Source organism: Symphalangus syndactylus, chromosome 3 (genome assembly GCF_028878055.3).
Source record: "Symphalangus syndactylus isolate Jambi chromosome 3, NHGRI_mSymSyn1-v2.1_pri, whole genome shotgun sequence".
In the NCBI taxonomy this organism is placed as follows: Eukaryota; Metazoa; Chordata; class Mammalia; order Primates; family Hylobatidae; genus Symphalangus; species Symphalangus syndactylus.
Window position 1 is genome coordinate 68,197,277 of NC_072425.2, and position 18,671 is coordinate 68,215,947.

Here is an 18,671-nt window from a genome sequence, read left to right on the forward strand (position 1 = left end):
TTCCTTGAGGCTTGTGCTCTGTCAGGCACACATGGCAGGCCAGAAGAGGGAGCGAACTGACCCCCAGGAGTTGTCCTCAACCAATGACAGGGATTTAGTATATGAAAAGCACAGCTCCGTTTCCTCATCAGTGGGGTAACTCTGAGGCCTATGTTATATACCATTTTCCAGAGTTTCCCCACGACGTTGAACTCCAGTTGCCCCTCCGGTAGCTTACAGTAGCTGGCTTGATGACATAACCTTCATTGGCTGTGTTCCCTTCCCTACCTGACTCTCCTGCTTCACCACTGGTGTTTTCTTTGACCTCCCCTAAAAAACTCTTGGACTTGAATCTTTGTCTCAAGGTCAGCTGCTGTTGAGGTCAACTAAGACACATCCTCATGCTCTGGCATTTCCAAGAGACTTCCAGTCCCCGAAGCCCATGATACACAATCCCACTTAGAACAGCCATTTGAAGTGTGCCCACTCCTTTCTTTCTTCTTCCGGCAAACTTCTACTCATTCTCTACAACTCAAAGTAGCCTCCTCTGTGAAGGGTTATCTGAATCTTTCCTACCACATCATTATGCAGCTGAATTAATTCCTTCTGTGCTTGGTTGTGCTTTGTACATATTTTAATTTATAATTTAATATATATTTAAATTGATTATATTTTAATTTATAATTTTATTTATTTATAATTGTGTATCTCAACTGGTAATTCTGCACATATGTGTCTCCTCGACAGGGACTAGTTGCTCTTTAAGGTCAAGAATAATTTTCTGTGATCTAGACCACAACTTGCCATGTGATGAAGTGATCGAAACATTTTGGTAAATAAATAAGTTGACTATTGGACATTAGGGATGCGAAAACAGTGACACGACAGTTAAAAGCTCCATGCAAAGGCATTCAGTAATTCATCATCTAATTATTGAGCGCCTACTACATGTCAGGTACTATTCCAGGCATCTGAGATACAGTAGTAGGAAAAACACAGATCTCCTTCCTGGTGGAGTTTACATCATAACACAGGAGATACAAAGTAAACCGTAAACACAGTAAACTAGTAAATTTTGCATGGTTAGTATGGTTAGAAGCTGCTAAATTCTATGAACCAAAAAGCTGAACAGGGCAAGCAAATCAGGGAGTGCTGGTAAGGGGTAGTGACAGGAACGCAGGTTGCAAGTAGAATGTAATGGGATCCAGAAATCACAACAATATAACTCAAAAGAAGGGTGTATGCATTACGCTGGAGTTGTTCTGAAAGTTAGTTGACAAGGTTAATTACCAACATGCAGTACAGTAATTTTGCTTTTAGTAGGCTAGACATTTGTGGCTTCAGAGCACACCAGCCCTATTCTATCTAGGCTTGAAATATCCTTAGTTAAAAATGAATGCTTTCTTAGACATGTGGTCCCCAGGCAGATTGCCTGCTGTGAATCCAGTTTTTAATGCAAAATGTCTTTCCAGCACAGAAGTTCACTGCCAATTTATCGAAGTTCATGGAGAGAATGATATCAGTCGACAAAAATATATTAGAGAGGGGTGCTAAGTTTCAGGAGGTAAAGTGAAGGGATAAAATAGACAAAGGACTATGCATCCAGGAAAGCAAACATTTTCAAATAAATTCACATCACAGTTACCATCAATCCACTTCTCAGCAAAACCACCCAGGTTGGAAAAAAATACTGCATGAGCAATCAGAATTATTCTTCTCTGCCTAATGGTTAATACGGTGAATTTACCTTTTGAACATTCTCATATAAAAAGAACTGCAAAGATTAGAGAGTTAAATGGGATCCAGGGATATAAGAATATTTTTAAGAACAGATGACTTATAAATTAGATTGACAGAGATTCTAAGGGAGGTGATGGCTCACTAACGGGAGGCTCTAAAAATAAAATTCTGAAAATATTACTCATAAAAAGTCTCAATGAGGAAGAAAGGCAAAGGCAAGAGGCACTTAAGGAAACCACTACCACTTCACAGACAATTCTGTGAATTTGGCATTTTAATATTTATAAGGAGGACAGAGCTTTCAGGGTTTCCTGCCAGGAGCCCTGGATCCCTGCAGAGGATGGAATACTGAGAAGGGCCTCTTCAAACTTTCCAGTGGCTCCTGGAGAACATAATATGACCCAGATTTCTTTACATGGCACCCGGGGTCATTGCAGTCAGACCCTTGGCAGCATTGTTAGCTCATCTCTCTCCCACTGTGCCTCAGTCCTTGGGACCTGCTACGGTTTGAATGTCCCCTCCAAAACTCATGTTGCGATTTAATTGCCATTGTGACAATTATCAAGAGGAGAGACCTTTAAGAGGTGATTAAGTCATGGGGGCTCTGCCTTCGTAAATGGACTATGCCATTACTGTGAAAGTGGGTTCGTTATGGTGAGAGAGGGCTCCGGGCAAAAAGATGAAGTTTGGCTCCCATTTCTCTCCGACACATGTACACTCTCTTGCCACATCATGTTATGATAGAGCAAGAAGGCTCTCACCAAATGCAGCTGCTTGGTCTTAGACTTTCCAGCCTCCAGGACCATGAGCCAAATAAACTTCTATTTTTTATAAACTACCCAGTTTGTAGTATTCTGTTATAGCAGCAGGAAGCAGACTAAGACAGCCCCAAGGCTCCATCAGGGAGAAATTCCTGGCACTTTCCAGGTGCTCACACCTCCCTGTCCCTTTCCAGCCTCCTATATCCAGCTCTATCCTTCCACTCCTACCTCCTGCCCAGGGGACTGACAACCATTCCGTAGAGCATATCCTCTCTAATTTCTTTTCATAACACATGTTAACACATCAGGGCATTTGCTCCCTCATTTAGATCCCTTTATTACAGTACAAAATCCATAAAGGGAGGAAATGTATTCTATTATATCCTTATATGCCCTTATATTATATTCCCTATGCCCAGCGCTGTACTTAACACATAGTAAGTGTTTAATAAAAGTTAGATGAGTAAATAGTTAATGAATTAATACAAGATACACACAAAAGAGTATTGCAGGAAGCATTCAACAATCCAGCAGACATTTATTCAGTGAGTTAGTGTGTACCACATGGTAATGTTCTCATGAGGATATATTATTATTTCCACTTCACTGAAGTGAAAATGGTGGCTCAGAGAGTTAGACAAAAAATCCAAGTATGGGAGGCCATATAATGGCCCCCAAAGATATCCAAGTCCTCATGCCTGGGACCTGTGAGTATTACCTTGTACAGCAAAAGGAATTTCCCAGATGTGATTAAGTTAAAGATCTTGAAATGGGGAGATTATCCTGGATTATCAGGGTGGCACCAATATAATCACAAGTGTTCTTAGAAGGGAAAACAGAAGATTTTACTACAGAAGAAGGTGATCTAACCTCTTTCACTGTAGAGTGAGAGATTTAACGAGGCTACTGCTGGTTTTGAAGATGGAGGAAGGGGCCATGAGCAAAAGAATGCCAGGAATGCAGCTCTGGAAGCTGAAAAAAACAAGGAAATGGATTCTCCCCTGGATCCTCTGGTAGGGTGGCCCTACTGAAACCCTGAATTGCTGACTACTGACCTCCAGAAGTGTGAGGGAATAAATATGTATTGTTTTATGGTACCAAATCGTAGTTATCTGTTAGAGCAGCCATAAGAAATTAATACAGCAAGATTACAAATGCAGTTCAGTATAGGCGAGTCACCAGGTGCATTGTCCTAACTCTGGAGTTCTGCCATTATTAGCCATGTGGTTTTGGATGAATTACTTTATCTCTTAGTCTCAGGGCAAAAAGCTATGTGAAACACCATTCTTGCAGAAGCATCAGGCAATAGCCTTGTTTGCGCTCTGTGAGGTGGGCTGATGCTCATCTTAGCATTGCCCTTGTGGACAGGACACCACTGGACAGAGGCAAGTGGAGACAATTAGCTGTGCCCTGCCCACTGCTCAAATGTTCCTATAGCAGCCCTGTTAAGGAGAGTTGCACCTGCAGCCTGGGGAGAGCAGGGGCTGGGTGTGGTGTAGGGAAAGGGGCTCTGTCTTCTGGGGTGGGGATGTTTCGTATGCTTCCAGATGCATCACCCATTTAATCTCAGCATTGCTGCTGTTAATACTTTCTTTTTATAGATGAGGAAAGTGAGAATTTGAGAGATTTAATACTTTATCCAAAGTTACATGCTAAGTGGCTGAGCTGGGACTTGAACACAAGTCTTTCTAGTATCATTACTAAGACTATGTAGTTAACACCAGTGTTGGTGGTTCTCAAGGTGGGACCAGTGGCATCAGCATCAATTGGGAATTTATTAGAAATGTAAATTCTCAGGTTCGACTTCGGATCTACTGAACGACAAATTCTGAGGTGGCGGTGGCAGATAGGAATCTGTGTTTGAACAGGCTGTCCCGGTGATTCTGATGGCCACTCAAGTCTGAGAGCCATTGCTCTATGCTCGTTGCCTTAGAGTCCTTCGGAAGGACTGTTGCCATCTCAACCCAGGCTTAGGCTGCTTGCTGCTCTGAGTTATTGCTTAGCACCAGCAGTAGAAAGCAGCCAATGTGCACAGTGCAAGCATATTTCCAGCCTTGCCATCCGGAAGGGTGGGTATGGTGTATGTCCTCTTGGTGGAGGGTTTAGGAGGGAGGTGAAGGAGGGATCCAGCACAGAGTCAGAAATTCTGCCGACTACCTGGTGAGTGAGTTTGATTTGAATCGTTCAGTAAGACATGGCTGAACATCATCTTTATTCTATTTCTGAATTGTCTAATAATTAGCCTGAGACAACAAAAGGAGGCTGATGTTGTCTCATTGACAACCATTTGATTAAGCTATGGGTTTAAAGCACCTGCGTGTATCTGGAATTCTCCATGTTAGACATGGTCCCTACATTCCTTGGAGCTTATAAGACAGGGAGACGGAACTTCAGTGATGGAAGCCCAGAGAATACATATCACAGAATGATGGGGTGTGAGTTAGATTCTGGAGGAGGGTTTCAGGCCTCCACGTTCTGCTAGCCTCATGAAGAATTTGTGAGCTTGGACATTCCTGAATGATGTATCTGTTCAACAGATTTTTTCTGGCACAGACATCTGAGGTCAAGTTGCCCCAGCCCCCCACGAGGGCCCTCTATGGTCTGTGAATGTCTCGCCACCTCCTCACGCTGTGTTGTGTGTGGGAACAGCATAGGCGTGTCTTCATTCTCTGGCTCTGGATCATCGTGTTTTACACCTACAGAGCTGGAAGCAGGAGGTGGAGGGTTGAATAGGGAAAGGGGCAGTGAGGGCTAACCTAGTAGCGAGATAGCTGCAAACTGAGGCTTATGTATTTTGGTGGGGGAAAACAAATCTGACGATGAGATCTTTCTAGGCAGCAAACCTAAAGAAATGATAGATATGGTGAGAGTGTGGAAAGACAATTTTTCAGCTTTTGGTAGTTATATAACCCCTTAGACTTGTAGCATATTTTAAGATGACCCCTTTGCTGAACCAACTTCTGGTTTCTCCTCCTGTGCTCAGCTACTTCCAACATAGTCTGTGACACACTCGCAAAGGTTGCAGTAACTCAAGAGTGATCCAGCCAGTGAATTGATGTTTTCGATCTGTCATAATTTAATTCTTGCCCTCCCTGCCCCCAAGTAGGAGTCAAACCAAAAGAAGCACCAACATCTTATTTGTCCTGCCTCTTCAACTGTGCCACAGTATTTTTATTCATTCATTTGCTCATTAAAAAACTGTTTACTGAGCCAGTATTTGTGCCATTAACTGTGCTAAGTATGGGGTATGCAACGATGAGAAAAAACAAATGCACTCCTGCCCTCATGCTTAGTGTCTGGAGTGGGACTCAGACATCCAACAAATAAGAACAAACACAATTGTGGACCTGCGATTCCAGCACTCTAGCCTTAGGGAACCACGTCTGCAAAGGGTCCAGTGCGGGGAGGCTTGGCCCCTGGGATAGGCTAAAGGAAGGCCAGAGAAGTGGGGAGAGAGAAGAGGAGAGAAAGACAGAGAGAGAGAGGAGAGGAGAGGGAAGAGAGAGAGAAAGAAAGAAAGAAAGAAAGCAAAAGGAAATTGAGATGGGTGTAGGGGTATCCTGTATTATGTTAATGGATCCTGTATTTATCCCGGTAGCCACAGGTTTTAGCAGGAGAGCATTGTCATTAGATTTGCATTTTGAAAAGTCACTTTAGCTTCTTTGCGGAACTGCAGAAGATTCACAGAGTGCTTCTGGGAAGTGATGATGATAGCCTAACTAGGACGGTCACGGTGGGGATAAAGGGAGGAGGACAGATTCAAGAGAAACTCAAAAGGTAAATTAACTAGCTAGGTGATGGATTGGATATTAGTGGAGGGAGAGGGATCAACGATGAATAAAAAAATTCTGGTTTAAGTAATATTAGTAACCAAGATGTTTTTGCCTAATACATATAGGCACTGTCCTAAGTACTTTTATGGGTTGTCATTTAATCCTCAGAATGTTCCTGGAAGAGAGGTAGGATTACCATCATCCAAATGGGGAAGCAGGGGCATAGAGAAGTTAAATGTGTTCCCTAAGATCACACAGCTAGTAAATGACAGAGCCAGGATTTGAACCCAGGCAGCCTCCCTTCAGATTCTGTGACAGTAACTATGACATTGAACTATCTCTTGAAAAGATCAACTTGGGATCTGGCAAAAGGACATATTGTGATTGAGAGGTATGGTCTCATTGTACTAGTTTCTGCTGCTGCCGTCACAAGTTACTATAAACTTTGTAGCTTAAAAAAGCACCCCTTCACTAACTCACAGTTCCGTAGGTAAGACATCTGGGTATGGAGCGGCTCAGCTGGTTCTCTGCTCTGGGTTTTACAAGATTGAAATCAAGGTGTTATCAGACTGCATTCTTTCTGGAGGCTCTGAGCCTGGGTCTGCTGCAAGTTCCTTGGCTGTGGGTCAAGTCTATCTCACACCTTGAATCTCTCTAACTTCCCCTTCTGCCTTCTGCCTGTTTTGCCTTCTTCTACCACACCTCTCTGATTGCCTCTACCTTGGGCCCATCTGGGCAATTCAGGCTGATCTCTCTATTTTAAGTTCATTTGATATTAACCTTTAATTTCTCCTGCAAAGTCCCTTGTCAACAGTGAGTACCCAGGGAATGAGAATGCAGGTTTAGAAATCTGTCACACTAGACAATTCCTGGCCGCTATTGCTGCTGCTGGTCCACACTTTTAGGGGCAGGGTCCTAAAGCATTGGCTTTAATGAGTTTGTGCCAATGGTTTTGCTTGTGTTTTAGGACCAGTGATGGAAACTCTGAAGTCTCCGGCTATTTTCTCTTTACATGGAATAGAATGGCTGGAAGGTTCACAGGGATGATGCTGAAGAAGGGGAAACTGAGGTGTAGACACATAGAGAGATATGCTGAAGTTTTACAGAATTCAGGCTAGAACTTAGTTGTCCAAGTATTGGATCAGAGCTATTCCTTTCCTGTCATTTGCTCAATTTTTCATTTAATTATTCATTCATTTTTTCAACTATCCATAACAGTTATCAAGCACCTTCTCTACAAGACATTTTACCAGGTTCACAACATATAAGGCATTTACAGACTTTGCCCCCATCAAACAAACTATGTAGTATTACATAAATTAAACAAATATTCCTACAAGTAACTAGATATTTATCATAAAATTAATATAAAAGAAATGTAGAGGCTTCCAAGAAAGCTTATACTAAGGAGATCTAACCTTGTCTGTTAAGGATCAGGAATCAAAGAGGTGACATTTAAACTGAGGCCCAGATGATAGATGATTCAGGTGAGATAACATTAAAGGAGGGGCAGTGATGTGTGGGGGTGTTCTAGGGTGCAGGGCAGAATGGAAGAATCAGGGAAAGTAAATGTGGCAGGAAAATACATGGGGAAGAAGAGAATGTCGCGAGCTAAGTTTAGAGAGGAGAGGTGGGTCAGATTGACCCTGGCCTTCAAGGCCATGGAAAGGAATTTCAATTTTATCCTAGGGAAATGGGAAGTCACAGGGGAGTGGAGTCTCATGCTGAGCTTTGAATTTTTAAAAAGAGCATTCTGGCTGTTGTGGAAAATGGAATAGGAGATGAAGACACGTGACTGTGGACAGATGGGGTGCGTTCAGGGAGGCTAATGAGGAGATGTTGCAATAGCCCAGGTGAGAAGTAGCTTGATCCAAGGTGTTAGACTAGGATAGGGGCAGAAGAGGTGAAGAACGGAAAGTGGATCTGGGAGGTTTGGGAGGTAGAACTGTCTTGACTTGGTGTTGGATCAGATGTGGGAGTGACGAAGGAGATGGTCAAGATGACTTCCGGTTTCTGCCATATTTGTGGCTCTTCTGATAACATAAAACAATTAAACATTATATTCCTATATATAATAAAAAGCCTACTTCTTTCATAGTTTAGCTTTTATTATATTGCAACCATTGTGATTTTGGTGGCAAGAAATCCTATTTAACATCAACTGGAAAGAATTTGTTTCACCAGATTTGTCAAAGGAGCTCACAGAATTTGTATTATGTATTTATATTAACTTTCAGCATGCTAATGTTTCTTCTAATGTTCCCAATAACTCCATTTTATTTCTTGTTCATTTCAACTTGGGCTAGAGAATGCAAACAATAGCCTCTTTACAAAGAAATTATGAAAGGAAGTGTCATATCATCATATCCCCATTTCTTTGTAACAGCCACTGCCTCATTTACCTTAGGTCCATTTTGATTTTGTCCGTGTGGCCCATTGGTTGTTACTAGCTTTAATGACCAAATATTGACTCCTGCCTTGTTCACACAAAGCATGATGTAGCCACAGTGTGTACTCCTGGGTGGACATTAATAACATGCACCTGGGACCTGACAGCACCAGCTAAAATATAGAAACCCATCGCACACTCCACAATCATAGCTTGAAGCTTGTTTTGATGGAATCCTCCTTGGCTCTTGTATTTCTCCTTGTGGGTGCTCTGATATCAGATTTTCTGGGTTTACATTAATCCCAGACCTTCTATCTACCACTGGAGTACCTTAGGCATTTACCTCATCTGCTTCCTTATTTGTGAAAAGGAGATAGAATCAGGCTATTGAAAGTACTGAATTAAATAACCCATATGAAGCCTTTAGCTCAGCACATAGGAAGTACTCCGCATATGGGGGTTACTGTTTTCATTGTTAGGGAAGGGAAGTGCTAGCACGTCATGTTTTTTTCCTTTTGTTCTTCCCTGGTGATGACAGTTTAGAGGGCTAGGGGGTTTTCTCTTAGGAGAAAAAGATGGTACTGAGCAGGCTTATGGCCCCAAGTCCAGTTTTGCAAACAGGCCTTGCCACATTGTTGCTCTGACTGTGGACATCACAGCGAACAGAAGCTGTGGGCTGCTGCCTCTCATGTGAGCTTGCACCCTGTTCTTTCATTCAACTGGCTCAATACAGCCATCAGTGCCTGGGAACTGAGCAAATCTGGCCGCCTCAGCATTCTGTCTGAATGAATGCTTCTCAAATATGTTGGCAGGAGGCCAAGAGTTGACTTGATGGGGTCCTTGGGCAAATCAATTAGCCTCTCTGAAAAGAGGGTTGATGACACTGATGACAAGAGTGTGGAGGAAGGGCAACAGTCCAGTGAAGGTTCTTTACCGGTTGACCCCACTCGTCTCTCCATCCTTTCTCCCAAGCTGCCTGCCCTGCTCATCCCCTGCCTGGGCCTCCAAGTGATCGGCGTCCTCAAGACCCTTTCAATGCTTTGTGCCTTTGCTCAGGTTCTCTCTCTTGAATGTCTTTCTTAGATACAATAACCTTCTTTGATTTGTAATTTCTTGCTTATCCTTCAAGGCTCAGGTCAAATGTCACTTCTCTCAGATGTTTTCTTATTCATTCATTCCACAAATATTTCTTAAGCAAGGCATGTGCTGGACATGTAAGATACAGCTGTGAACAAGACAGATAAAGCACCAGCTTTCAAGGGGCTGGCTGACAATAAGTAATGAACCATAAAATGTCATGTGGTGGTAAGTGCTATGGAAAGTCAAAACGAGGTGGGCAGGTGTGGGGTCAGTGGCAGAAGGAACTGCTCAGAGGAAGTTATTTTTGAACTGAGACCTGTGGGATGAGAAGAAGCCAGCCATGTGAAGAGCAAGGGTCCTGGGTCCCAAACAAGCTGGTTTTGTTTGAAGGATGAAAAGAAAGTTGGCATGACTAGAACATGTGAGGGCATGGCGGATGGTGGTGTGAGGTGAGAACACAAAGACCTCAGGTAAGGAGTTCAGATTTTATGCTCAGTAAACAGAAATGAAATCTGATTTTCCATTTGTAATGGCACTATGCTGTGTAGAGAACTGATTAGGGAAAGGAGAGAAAAAAGGAGAGGGAGAAGTCTGGGAGCTGGTTTGGAGGCTGTTGCAGCAGTCTGGGATGGCAACAATGGTGGTTTGGCCACAGTTACAGCTATGGAGTGGGCAGAAGTAGACCATTTAGAGATATATTTGGAAATACAGTGAATGCCATTTACTGAGGTGGGAGAGATTTGGTGGTAAAGATGGTAAGGGGGTTGGGGTGTCTGAAGTCTATTTTGGACATGTTAATTTCGAGATGCCTATTAGACAGCTGAAGGGAAATGTCAAGTAGTTAATTGAATCTACAGGTGTGAATCTTGAGGGAAGAGATCAGGAATCTATATATATTTTAAGAGTCATCAGCATATAGATGGTATTTAAAACCATGAGATTGACAAAGATCTCCTTGGAGAGAATGTAGAAGGCACAGGGAAGAAGAGAGGATGATATCCAGGAACACATCCACATACTGCAGTCCTGTACACTGCCCTTCCACGCCCCACCCCAGTGACCTCCCTGACCACCACCAAGGATAGGACATAAGTCTCTCCCCTCTTTTCTATTCCCTAGAGGGTGAATAGTGACTTCTTCCCTCCTTTGCAGGGCTATTAAGATTCTCAAGATCCTAGATTCTCCAATCTCTGCAGGTCTCACATCATATCAAGCATATTAAAATTTACCTTTATTCTACATTAACGTTAATTATAGTCATGTACCATATAATGACGTTTTGGCCAATAACAGACGGTATATATGACAGTGGTCCCATAAGATTATACCATATATTTACCATACATTTTCTATGTTTAGCCACACAAATACTTACCATTTTGTTACAATTGCTTGCAGTATTCAGTACGGTAACATGCTGTACAGCTTTGTGGCCTAGAAGCAATAAGCCATCCCATATAGCTTAGGTGGGTGGTAGGCTATGCCATCTAGGTTTGTGTAAGTGTGCTCTATGATGTTTGCATGATGACAAAATCACCTAAGGATGCGTTTCTCAGACATATCCCTGCCGTCAAGTGACAGTGGCTCTAAGTATAATTCCTTAGTTGCAGTGGACTAGTTTGACATGATCCACTTGGTAGATACTTAATAAAGATACCATTTGATTTTGACCTTTGCAGTTTTATTTGTAGATTTTACAGTCAACTCCATTTTTAAGGTTTCAGGCTATTTTTGGAAGTCCTTGGGAAGCTTGTAGTGCAAGGGCATGGAACCTTAGCACGTGATTAGTGAAGTGAGCCTGCTCCTTTGACTCCTGACAATATTTTATACCCTTTAAAGGCACTTAAACTGATTCACATTGTAACCATGTGTTTTATGTCTAAGTGTCTGTTTCCCTCATTAGACTATAAGTTTGAGGAGGGCAAGAGAAACCTCAGAACCTAGTTTGTGGCAGGGACTCAATAATATTTATTTACGGAAGCGACTCTTTTGGAATGAGAAAAAGTCAAGCCCAGGGACACAGTGTGCTTTCTATCTTCACTTGAGAAAAGGCTCTTACCCCCTTTCCTTGCAACATATGTGATGTGGACTTGCTTTTCTCCAGCACTCTTAAAAAGGAATCAGTGTTGTACAGAATGTTGAAGCTGTGGGCTTGAGTCCCAGCCACACCCCTTACTAGCTGTGCCTCTTGCATCAGAAAATGAATGTCTATCGGCCTGATTTTTGTGTGGGCCAAATTAAATAAATCCATTTTAGTAAAACTCTGTGAAGCTTAAAACACTGTATTTTTAAAATAATGTACTGTTTTCGAAAAATGAAAAAGTGAAAGATCTTACAACTCAAGCCTCAGGGAATGTTTCTGGAATTTTCTAGAAAGTGGGATACAAAATATCTTTTGTTGCCTGACACCTGGCCCTAAAAAAACCACAACTGGATCCAAACAATGGTCCTTTAGAGAAGAGACCTTGTAAGAAAGTCCTTTGGTAATAAGCCAGTCAAACTGTCCTTGTAAGTCCCTTGGAGGTAGAGAATGGGAAGGAGTGCTGGCCATCCCAGGTCACATTCTGGTCCGCTGAAACGTAGTGATGCTGCATAACTGCATCTTTATTGTTCAAGATCTGAATCTGGACCTGATCTTCACCTCTTGTGATGAAGAGGAGACAGGATTATACAGATTAGCCCCATTTCTAGGTGCCAAGTAGTTCTAATGAGCTTCAGTGAAATTAAGTCCACCTTGGCTGTGCCCTGCTAAATATGTCAAAGGCTCTAAAGTATTCTGTTTGAGAACTTCAGATTTCATGAGTCTGCAACAAACATAACATTTAGAAAGGGATGTTGACCAGAGAAGAGATCATCTGTGCGGTCATCTACACGTATTGGGCGCAGGGCCCAGCCTCGGCTGGGTGAGGTCACACTGCAACTGTCCTGTTCCACCTCTACCATCTTGTGGTTGGGGACAGAAGGAGGGGGTATTAAATTGGCTGGGCCATAGTTTAAAATTGCCTCCAATATGCAATTTCTGTTCAACACATTGCCGTCTGCCATTGCTCTCTCTGTGCAAGGCTGAATGATAATATGGAAGCTCTTAAGAATGAATGTCTATTTTATATTTTAGTGGCATGACATTCTTTTTACATGAGGGGGATAAGATGCTATGTATTTATTTCCATACTCAGATATGTTGCAAGTATTGATCACTTTGACTGAGAAACTTTAGTAGTTACTATAGCAATCACTTCCCCTTTTTTTTTACCAAGTAGTTTGTAAGTTCTTCAAAAATGAAGGGTAGCTTATTCAGTGGAAAATAATGAATCTGGTAGAAGAGATCAGCAGTGTGACAAGCCTCTGATAACTGGAGTGGAAAGTGAGTGATAATTAGCAGTCTTCCATGGATGTGGGGATTGAGAATGGGCACACTATCCTTCTTCTACAAAGTGTACAAATGTAGATTTCTCTGGACTAAACCACCAAATTTTGAATCACTGTTCTTTGTAGCAATAGATAATTAGATTAAAACCATGAAAACATCTTACTTCCCTAAGCATCTTGTATGCAGCAAGTTCACTGGTAACTGCAGCAAGTTCATTGGTAACGTTCTTCCCGCTCTCTTCCTGTCTGCCCAGGTAAGACTCATCCATGCTTCAGGGACCAATTCTAGCTCCACCTGCTTTAGGGAACTGACCAGTCCAATTCAAAGGAATCTCTGCCTGTTCTGAACTTAACAACTCAGTGTACCACTCATTCGAGATTTGGCATGTACTGCTTGCTGTGAATTGTCTTAATGTTAAATTGTATTATTATTATGAATCTGGATATGGAATCTCAATCAATTTGTTTCAAGTCTATGTGGCTAAGTTTTCTCATGTGTAAATGGAGGATAATACATTCACCTCTAGAGTCCTTCTGAAAATTGAGAGAGAACATATCCACATCAGTATGTATATACATACTCTATATTCTCACATTGTGTAGTACATAGTACGTGATCAATAAAATTAATTTCTCTCCATCCCCATAATGGGACTTCAAAGCAGCAGAGGCTCTTTCTCATACCTGGTTACTATCCCCAGATCTTTAAACCTAATTGGAGCTCAATTTGCGGCTTTGGCTGGTTTATCATTTCTTTTCCCCAAAAGGCAGAGCACCGAACCTTTAAGACTAGTAATTGCATCTCAGGCATGGTTCAGAAAGATCTATACTCCATTGCTGTTTTTAGCTAGCTTGTTCAGTCCCACCCCCTGGTATGTACCGGAGATTTATTTTAGACAAAATCATCTTCTAGACATCCAGCCAATGTCGACTTTACACAGGATGTCAGCAAATTGAACAAAGGCACCTTCCTCTTTAACAGCTTTTACACTGCCTACCTCCTCGCCCCCAGCCATGGCTCCCAACCCTACAGACACATACTAGTGGGTGTGCTGCACCCTAGAGGAAGAATGGGACCAGGTGGGCCCTGTTCTGGGGGCCAGCATCCGTACAATCTGATAGAAACAATACCAAGCCTTTATAGATTTTTTTTCACAGCCTTGCTTTCTAAAGATGGGATTTAACATATATTCATGACCAAATCTAACCCATTCCTTGCTTACATTGCTGTTTCTCACTCCTTCTCAATTCCCTCCTCTGCTTTCTTTCTTTTCCAACTTTATTTAGATGTTTCATGCACCTCCACCCTTTCCTTCATATTCAGCTTCTATGTAGAAACAGGGAAGTTTCTCATGACCTTACCCTTTCAGAGAAGTTTATACGTGGGTATGAACAGATCAAATAAACAGGAACTTAGGTTAATTTAATAGAAAAAATAAAATATGGAATAACATTGATTTTGGCCAGTATCAATTACAACCGTTCTACTATATTTTACAAAAAAACAACTGAACATTTTACACATGTACAGTATTTTTCAGTAAAAGTGGATTTGGATTTAACAATGGGTCACTAATTGAAAATAAAAAGACAAAAGAAAACAGAAATAGGACTTTTGTCTCTAGAAGGTTAGAGCATTTGTTGAGTCTCCAAACTTTGTACTATCCATTACATATATCTCATTATGAATATATATATTTATACATAATATATAACATTAACTTAAACTTTGAAAGCATTATGTTCTAGTTAATAATGTTATGAAGATAAGATAAATGAGGCAGTAACACACTAGTAGTTAAACCAGTATTTCCGCGACGTGCACCTGCATGGTCAGTGGGAAATGGAATGCACGCTGGTAGACCCCAGTGAATTTTGTTGTCATGTTGATGGTTATTCATCTAAGAAAACAGACATCATTTTTATCTTTCCTATCACAGTAACCTCGCGCTTCAAATACTATGGGCTGATTCAGTTAAATAGATTTCTTTGCAGGCAAATTCGGTTTTGCCATCTGCTTGACCTTGCTTTAGGCTTGTGCTTGCATTTGTCCATGTAAGACTGTGCCTTTAAATGTAAAACTATGCTGTACCCAGGATTAACTTTCATTTTTTGTGTGTGTCAGAAGGGCCTGCAGTCTTATAAGGGGAAGACTGCTTAGCAAAATCAGTTGGTTCCCTAGTTACTTATGAATCATTATGTGATTCAAGAAAATTGCAATGCTATTAAGAGGGTCATCAGACTATTTACTTATTATTCACTTTGGGTTGTAAGTTATCTTTAACGTCTAGAAATATTATTTTCAAGGCAGGCTGTTTCCTAGCTTGCTGTTTGGATGGGGACCTCAGCACCTACTTCCCAGCTCTTTCCCAGGATAGTCCATATTGATTGATAGTATTCCTCTCTGGAGTCCTTCCTGACTCCAGCAGCATCTTCTAAGTAAGGCTCTCAGAAGCATAAAGCCTGCAAGACGGCTGGTCACTTGTAAAGCAAATGAGGTCACCAATGAAGCTTTGATATGAAGAAACTTGATATCGGTCTACCCTCCCCTAAACAGAGAAACTGTCAAGAGATCTATTAAGATTTCATCATTTCTGGCCACTAATCCAAATAGTTTCCTCATAATTCAGTCTTCCAGTTTCAATGAAGTGTTTAGAGAGTCATAGAAAACCAGTGAAAATATTTCTTAAAAAAAAACAAAAAAACCCCAAAAAACAGATCATCTCGACATTCAGTGGACTGGCATATAATAGTATGACATAGTTATAGAGGGACAGAGGAGTGGGAAAATAAGAGAACTAAAAGGGTACAGTCATGCCACCCATATTCAATTTCCAGTTTTATTTTCTTAAAATGACAAGATGAAAATACTTCTAATAAGCACCATTGAAAAAAGTTGCCTGGCCAACATGGGCACAAGCTTAAATATTATTTAAATAAATTCCATTTCTTAAAAATACAGGACCTCTTAGGAACTTTTGACTCCAGGAAGAAATTTCCTGCATCATATCCAAAAATGCTTCCCACCATGACAAACGGAATTTCAGATGGCCTTTAAAAAAGATGGGGGTAATGGCTAGATAGCACCAAGAGATTGTGCAGGGTCTATAAAGTTAACACTCTGAATTTCAGGGGAGCTGGATCAGCCTCAGCTCATCTATGTACCTCTGCATTCTGTCCATCTGTCCATCACCAATTTGACTATACAGAGCAATCCCATTTGGCGAACTGTGTGTAAAATAACCCAATCTTCTACAATGGAAAAGCCAGTAGCAGCAAGTCTATCTGATGAAACCAGTGGAGCAGACTTATCAAGTGAGTAAAATGCAAAAACCAGTACATAATGCATGAAGTAAATGATGTGTGGAGAGTGTCCATGTTTCACTGCGAAATACCATGGCAAACGACACTAAACACAACTCTGTAGGATGTTCCTAATGCCCTCAGGTCCAGTTTTCTGTCATTTCCCCCAATGGTGGACTCAAGCATGCTAAGAGCTTTCTGTTTCATTTTTTTTGTCTATGTATGCTCTTGCAATGTTTTGGAAAGGTATTTTTAGGTGTTTCAAAGGGGAAACAAGCAAGCCAATGCAAAAGGGAAAAAAATGGACCTTCAAAATCAGGGCAGGAAATCAATCAAATCATTACTTTAACGTCAAATTTTGGCATCAAATGCTTTGGTCATACAATACTGTCTCTGTGGTTCTGGCTGTTTAGCACTAAACACCCAGTTATAAAAGGTAGGCTTGTTGTAGTTTTATTTTTTTTTCCATTTAAGTTCTGACAAAACAGTTCACCATCTCCCTGCACAAACTTGAGAGAGAGAGAGAAAGAAAAAGAGAGCAAGAAAGAGAGAGGTGGCTTGCTTTTTTTTTTTTTTTGGCTTGTTTTTTTTTTCTTTTTAATAATATGGAATAATCTATAAGTCTACATGAACAAAGAAATCTAAGATGGCTGCTCAGCCTTGAAATGTACATGTTTTGCAGCAAAGTTGTTGAAGAACCTTCCGTTGGCACAGATTGTTCTTTTTCACAAGCATACAGAAGCCTCCTTCCGCCCAGGACTCTTCCGTTGCTTTTCCAGAAGTCAGCAAGAGAGAAGGGGAGTTGAAGACGAGAGCAGCATGACGTACACACACGGAAGAAGGTTGTGATTGGCCAGAGAGGCAGATTTGGGGAATTGGAAGAGATCATTCAGGAGTAGTCAACAGGAGGAAATTTGGTCCACCCAAAGTGATTTCAGTCAACCGCATTGTTTTTCAAGGAGAGACATTGCAGTCCAATGGTAAATGTAATTGGTATCCATTTGTGAAAAAAAAAATTAGAAAAAGAAATTAGAAATCAATTAATAACACAAGCAAGAAATTTTTCTTCTTTGAGACACCTACAGCAGAGAGTATACAGTCATTTATACCATATTTCATTGAATCTAAGACACAAGATTTAAGATGCACCATCATTTTAAGTAACACAAAGGAAAAGGTGCTTCATATTAAACTGTGACACACTATTCTTTTATCAATTAGAATTTTTAGACTTATTAAAAGTATTTGTTATACTTATGTAACATTCTGTTTTGTTTCCATGCTTATGCAAGAATCTTTCCTTTGAATATTGAACAATAGTTTAATTTTCAAACCTCTTTAGAACTGCAATTATATTCAACACAGGAAGAAGTAGTCATGTGCCTAACTCAGTTGAACAGATGTCTCTGCATCCAAGTCTCATATCTGGGCAGTAACAATGATATCACATCAGTTTTCTGGTCAAAAGCAGTTGTAAACTGCCACAAATTATAAGATGCATCTGATTTCCGAGACGATAAAATGTTAAAAATATATGTCTTAGAATCATAGAAATATGACAGTTGAAAGAGAATAAATAACACATCCTTAAGTGCAGCTGCCATGTGATTTCAAAAGCCTGGTGAGCCATCAATATTCTCATTTTGTAACTGACCTGAAAATGGGCTCACTGCAGATACGATTCTTCTTTTCCCACTTCTGCCCACAATCCTGACACTCCGCTTTTAGCAAAGTGCCATTTGACATAACTTATCTGGTGCTCACCATGGTTTAGGGAAAGTAGTTAAAGCATTACAACTCTTGAAACGCCTGGTACCAAGTACTATTGGTGAACATTTCAAGTTACAATGGATTTCCTGTATCAATCAATCATCACTTCTTTTCTTTTTTTTTTGAGACAGTCTTGCTCTTCCTGCATCAATCATCACTTTTCTTTTTTTTTTTGAGACAGTCTTGCTCTGTTGCCTAGGCTGGACACGATCTCTGCTCTCTGTAACCTCCACCTTCAGGGTTCAAGTGATTCTCATGCTTCAGCTACCCGAGAAGCTGGGATTACAGGTGCATGCTACCATGCCTGGCCAATATTTGTATTTTTAGTAGAGATGGGGTTTCACCATGTTGCTCAGGCTGGTCTCACTTTCATCTTCCTCAATTTTCTGTTACTAACTTACCAAAAATTCTGGTCATATTCAGAAATAGGAGAACCATGTTTTTAAGTAAAGTAAAGGAGGCACTTGTTGGTAACTAAAAAATGATACTTACATGGCCCCTGGGGTG

At 41.0% G+C, this 18,671-nt stretch overlaps 1 protein-coding gene across 3 annotated transcripts in view; it reads right to left on the minus strand.

Annotated features, from left to right (window-relative positions):
- The window catches only part of PCSK5 (proprotein convertase subtilisin/kexin type 5), a 471,035-nt gene that overhangs the window by 146,037 nt on the left and 306,327 nt on the right, over positions 1-18,671 (minus strand). The window contains exon 21 of one of the 3 annotated variants that reach the window (XM_055272214.1): positions 14,496-17,164. The exons of the other annotated variants lie outside the window; for them this stretch is intronic. Within the exon in view, the coding sequence (XP_055128189.1) occupies positions 17,049-17,164 (116 nt within the window). The 3' untranslated portion in view covers positions 14,496-17,048. Of the gene's footprint in view, positions 1-14,495; positions 17,165-18,671 lie in introns of those variants that run through there. 3 annotated transcript variants of the gene reach the window in all.